At 32.6% G+C, this 5,740-nt stretch overlaps 1 protein-coding gene across 1 annotated transcript in view; it reads left to right on the forward strand.

Moving 5' to 3' along the window:
- Window positions 1-719: 719 nt before the first annotated feature.
- LOC127740557 (2-oxoglutarate-dependent dioxygenase 19-like) overlaps window positions 720-5,740 on the forward strand; it is a gene marked incomplete at its 5' end in the record, with an annotated part of 50,032 nt that continues 45,011 nt past the window's right edge. The window contains one exon of the mRNA XM_052251606.1: window positions 720-964. Coding sequence (XP_052107566.1) covers window positions 720-964 — 245 coding nt within the window. The remainder of the gene's footprint in view (window positions 965-5,740) is intronic.

Consider the following 5,740-nt stretch of genomic DNA (forward strand, 5'->3'; position numbering starts at 1 on the left):
CATGAGGAGATATGTAAAAAATTATATTTTTGAAACATTTTTTATTTTGAATTCGCGTGAATATTGTGTATATGATTTTTTTCATGGATCTTTTGAAATTAATAAATATCGAACTTTAGACTTTTAAATTACAAAAATTTTAATATTGTTATGATACTATATTATTTTTTGTAAAAATTTATACCGATAAAAAGAAGCACATAAATATTTATATTTCTAATAAATTAAATTGTAATTTTTTTAAAAACAATTTTATCGACTTTTACAAAATCATTTGAAAAGATAAGCGTTTTTATGTAATTATCCTTTTCAAATATATATTTACATATATATTAAAGGATCATATTGATTATTTATTTTATTCTTGAACGTATTTTTTTGGTATGTAAAATGTTTTTCTTTCTACAGGATGAAAATTGTAGTTTTATAAAAGAAGACAATCTTTTTAGTCAATTATCGACCGTCAACAAATCCTTTTTTTTAATTTGGATAATTAACAAAGGTAAAAAAAAATATTCTTTTTCCTTGTAGCAATAATGTATTTGTAAAACAGCCACAAGCCCACAACTATCACACGCATGTAAATACAAAAAGTAATTCAACTATATTATTATAATCACATTGCTGCCATTTATAATCAATGAATAGAATTAAAAAAAAAAAAGAGTTCCATTCTGTTTACTTCTATCAATGATAAAACACTTGTGGATTCTTGACTAATATTGCAGCTTATCAATCATGGGGTGTCGCAGACACTGAGGGAGGAGCTGCTTAGGGCAAGCCAAAGCTTTTATGATTTGCCTGAGCAAGATAGAAAGCAATATGAAGGAGGGAATATATTGGATCCAATAAAGTGTGGGACAAGCTTCAATGTCAATGTGGAAAAGAACCTTTTGTGGAGGGATTATCTCAAATGCCATGTTCATCCTCATTTTCATGCTCCACTCAAGCCCACAGGTTTTAGGTATGGCTCTCTCCCTAATAATAATTAACTGAAAACCCAACAATAATATATTTAGATAAAAGCTCACCTAAAATTGTCTTCATTCGAAGTTAATAATTTAGAATTATTAGATAATAATTTAATTAAATTTATTAAATTATTTAATAATTGTTAAATATCAATTTCACATAAAAATAATTATATATAATAAGTTTTCACCATACATTTATTGCATAATTTTGAATTGTGATTATCATTATATTGCAATGAAAAGAAGAACAGAAAGTAAGTAAATTTGACCATTGTAATTGTAGTTATTAATACCAATATTACGGACCACAATTAAAAATTACAAAAATAATTGAAAAATAATAAAAAAAATCAGTACCAATCAATCTAAAATTATTTTATTTTATATTTTAAATTATTATTTATTTTATTTAATATTTTAATTATCACTGAAATAATTAAATAATTTATTATAATAAATAATTATACATGTTACATAGAATTATGAATATTAAATTAAATAAAATAATTTTAATTTTTGGTTTTCTTAGCATTGTAAAAATTGAAGACAATAAAAAATTAATCTAAAATAGTTTAAAATTATTTTATTTTATATTCCTTAATTATCATTTGGATCAAAATAATTGAATATTATTATACATTAAGTTAAATAAGATCATTTTTAGTTAGTCTAGTAATTAAGGAATGAAAAATAAAGTAAGTGATAACTAAATAAAGAATGTCAAATAAGGTAACATTCTATTGAAGACTGATTTTTTTTATTTTATTTTTTGAAAATAATTATGATGCAATTTTTTTTTTTTTTTGTCTTTTGATGTGTGTACCGTGTTTAATTTAAAATTCATCTCTGTTTGTCAATTCAATTATTAAGAACTTACTAGTTCAGCTAGACTCAATAATTTCAAAGGAGCTTTTAGGTAATATACAATAAAGTGTTTTTTTTTTTTTAATTCAGGTTCTAGAATATCAACAAAATCAAATTACAGGCATTTGCCACTTCCACCGACTCCATTATCATTGATTAGTTTATTCTTGTATATAGTACATTGATACTAATAATATTTTAACTTCAAATTTTCATCACTACTGTATATAGTTTATATAATTTCTATTCTTCACAGCTTAATTACACAAAGCTAACCTATCCGAACTCATTAAAAATGTTAAAAGATAAAAACAATGTATTTCCCAACAAAATAAAAATGACATTATTTTTTGGTGACTAAATAAAAAAGACTTAAATATACAAATACATCTTTTTTATTGTATTTTTTTGGTAAAATATTTTATTTTATTTTATTTTATTTTATTTTGGAAGAAACGATTTGGGCCCAATGCAACGTGATTTTGCAGGATCTCTTCTGTTTTAAAAGTTTACTATTAACAATTAAAATTCAAAATAATATAAATATTATAATTAACCGAGATTAACATATTACAAATTGAAATTTTTCAATTTAATTTTGATTATTTTATTTGACTTTAAAGAAAAATAAAACAAACCCCATTTTTCAGTCCCCTAAAAAAGATATATTTGTGTATTTAAAATTTTTTAATTTGTTTTAAAAAAATATTATTTTATTTTTAGGAAAAATTTTCTAATTCTATCGGTGTTGGCTAGTAAAATAAAAAAGAGCGTGATAGCGATTAAATAATCCACTCATCACTTGAATTGCACGTTAAACAAATCTAATTGATTTTTAATATACTAGATCCATTATATCTTTTTTGTTTTCTGTGAAATTTTTTAATTTGATAGGTATTTTGAGACTTACCTAAAATCGGATGATTGGACTGGAATGAAAGGTCCAAATATTTAAGAAAAATGGTCTCCAAGTTATTCTTGTCTGGGAGGCGCCGTCCGAGTTGTGTGTTTTGAGGAATAGGGATGGTAGTTGCAAAGACACTCTGATGCCTAAGTCAGCAAGGGGTTAAGCAGGTTTAGAATATTGGAACCTGGGTTTACCTGAGTGTGTCAGTGTATTTATAGGTGATGATCCAATAACCACCGTTGAAGTAGTTCCACTTCTGATGGTGGATAACCGTCACTTTATCTTAAGGTTGTTAAAATCACTCTTTTAGAAGTAGGTGAGAAATTTAAAGAGACAATTACTTATTTGAATAAGTGACATCTGATAGCTTATGTCGAATCCGACTTCTTTGAGAAGGTCGAGTGAACAGTGAAGGCCAACTCTTTAGGTTGGGCCTTTTTTTTTACTTTACCGGGCCTGGCCACTTGCGTTGGTGGCTCGGATAACTTTTCTAGCAAAAGATCTTGTTCCGAATTGGTTCCCGCAGATGCCACTATGCACTTCATCTAGGATTTCTTTCGTCTTAGAGGTTGGGACACATTTCAACAATGATGTAGATATTCCCTTTCTATAAAGGACATTTCTCACCAAAGTGTAATTCTGTGCTTCCCTTCTAACTCTTTGAGCCTCCTTTTGTTCATTGGGAAGGATGTCGAATTTTAGATATTCGATTAGTGGTGTCATCCATCCGAGATATTGGCCGGAGACTGGCAAGACGTCCAGCCTATTGTCTGTCTTTGTGACCGAGGGATCCTGGAGAGTTTCTTGTATCAGGCTTCTATTATTTCCCCCAGGTTTGGTACTTGCTAATTTGGAGAGAGCGTCTACTCTGCTATTAAGTTTTCGAGTTATGTGTCTGACCTTGGTTTTAGGGAATTGCCTAAGATGCTCCATAACTTTCTCTAAATACCTTTTCATGTTTGGGTCTTTAACCTGATACTCTCCATTAATTTGAGAAGGCACGACTTGAGAGTCACTGAAGACTACTACTTTGGTTGCTCCGACTTCATTGGGTAGCTTTAGTCTGGCAATCAGGGCTTCATATTCTGCCTGATTGTTGGAGGCCAGAAATCCAAACTTCAAGGATACTTCTATTTGAATTCCTTTCTCATTGACTAGTATTATGCCTGCACTGCTTCCAATTTTATTGGAGGAGCCATCCACGTATAATTCCCAGGTCACGGAGGCCTCTTCTTGATCTCCTGTGTATTCGGCTACGAAGTCGGCAAGGCATTTGGCTTTGATAGTTGTCCGAGTTTTGTATTTCAAGTCGAACTCGGATAACTCTATAACCCATTGAACCATTCTGCGCATAACATCTTTATTCTGATGGATTTGCTTCATGGGCTGGTTCGTCCGAACTCTTATAGTGTGAGATTGAAAATAAGGCCGAAGCCTTCTAGATGCTACTATCAAGGCATATGCGAAATTTTCAAGTTTTTGATACTTTAGTTCAGGGCCTTGTAACGCCTTTCTTGTAAAGTAGACAGGATGCTGTCCGACCTCATCTTCCTGTATTAATGCTGATGCCACATCCTTCTCGACGACAGCTAAATATAACACGAGTTCTTCCCTTGCTTTTGGCCAGGTAAGAATGAGAGGTTGACTTAGATACCTTTTGAACTCTTGAAATGCTTTTTCGCATTTAGGAGTTCATTCGAACTGACATCCTTTTTTAGTAGAGAAAAAAGAGGTAGGGATCTTAACGCTAATCCTGCCAAGAATCTGAATAGAGCTGCAAGTTGGCCATTCAGCTGCTATACTTCCTTTAAACAGGTCGAGCTATTCATTTCTAGGACCGCTCTACACTTGTCGGGGTTAACTTCAATCCCCTTTTGTGTTAGTATGAATCCTAGAAATTTTCCAGCTTCCACTACAAAGGTGCACTTATCGGGATTTAATCTCATCCCATCCAATCTTATGGTGTTGAAGACTTGCGAAAAATCGTTCAGGAAGTTGGCATCATCTTTGGTTTTTCACTAGCATGTAATCTACATACACCTCCATTAGTTCTCCCAAGTGAGGTGCGAATACCTTGTTCATCAGCCTTTGATATGTAGCCCCTGCATTTTTTAATCCAAATGGCATGACCACATAGCTAGCAATAGTTCGCTCTTGGCGTGATGAACGATGTCTTTTCTTGGTCTGGCTTGTAAATTGGGATTTGATTATATCCCGAGTAGGCATCCATGAATGACAAATATTGATATCCCGAGCTAGAATCTACTAGGGTATCAATATTGGGTAGAGTTTATGGGTCTTTTGGACATGCCTTGTTGAGATCGGTGTAGTCAACACACATCCTCCATTTGCTATTCTGTATTTTTACTAACACCACGTTTACCAGCCAGGTCGGATACTTGACTTCTCTAATAAAGCCTGCCTCTAGCAGAGCTTGCACTTGCTCTGACTACTTGAACCCGTTCAGGTCCTAGCTTCCTTCTTCTTTGCTGGATAGGTCGGGATCCCGGATAAACAGCCAATCTATGTGACATGAGTTCAGGATCTATTCCAAGCATGTTAGAAGCTTTTAAGGCGAAGAGATCAAAATTCTCTTGTAGGAGTTGTACCAGCTTCTGCTTCAGATCTTCTGCTAAATTGGCCCTATATTGGTGTTCTTCCCAATCTCTTGTCCGATTTATACCTCTTCGGCCTTTCCTCCGGGCTATGGCCGTAGTTCTTCTTTAACTCGGACTCCTTCAAACTCAATGGTATTGACTTCTTTGCCTTTACCTCTCAGGTTCAAGCTTTCATTGTAACATTTTCTCGCCAGCTTCTGGTCTCCTCTGATGGTAGCTATCTCTTCTGGTGTTGGGAACTTCATGCAAAGATAGGGAGTAGAAACCACTGCTCCAAGCCGATTTAGGGTTGTTCTGTCTATCAGGGTATTGTAGGCAGAAGCTACATCGACGACAATAAAATCTATGCTTAAGGTCTTGGATTTCATCTCCTTTCC

This window comes from Arachis duranensis, chromosome 7 (genome assembly GCF_000817695.3).
Source record: "Arachis duranensis cultivar V14167 chromosome 7, aradu.V14167.gnm2.J7QH, whole genome shotgun sequence".
Classification (NCBI taxonomy): Eukaryota; Viridiplantae; Streptophyta; class Magnoliopsida; order Fabales; family Fabaceae; genus Arachis; species Arachis duranensis.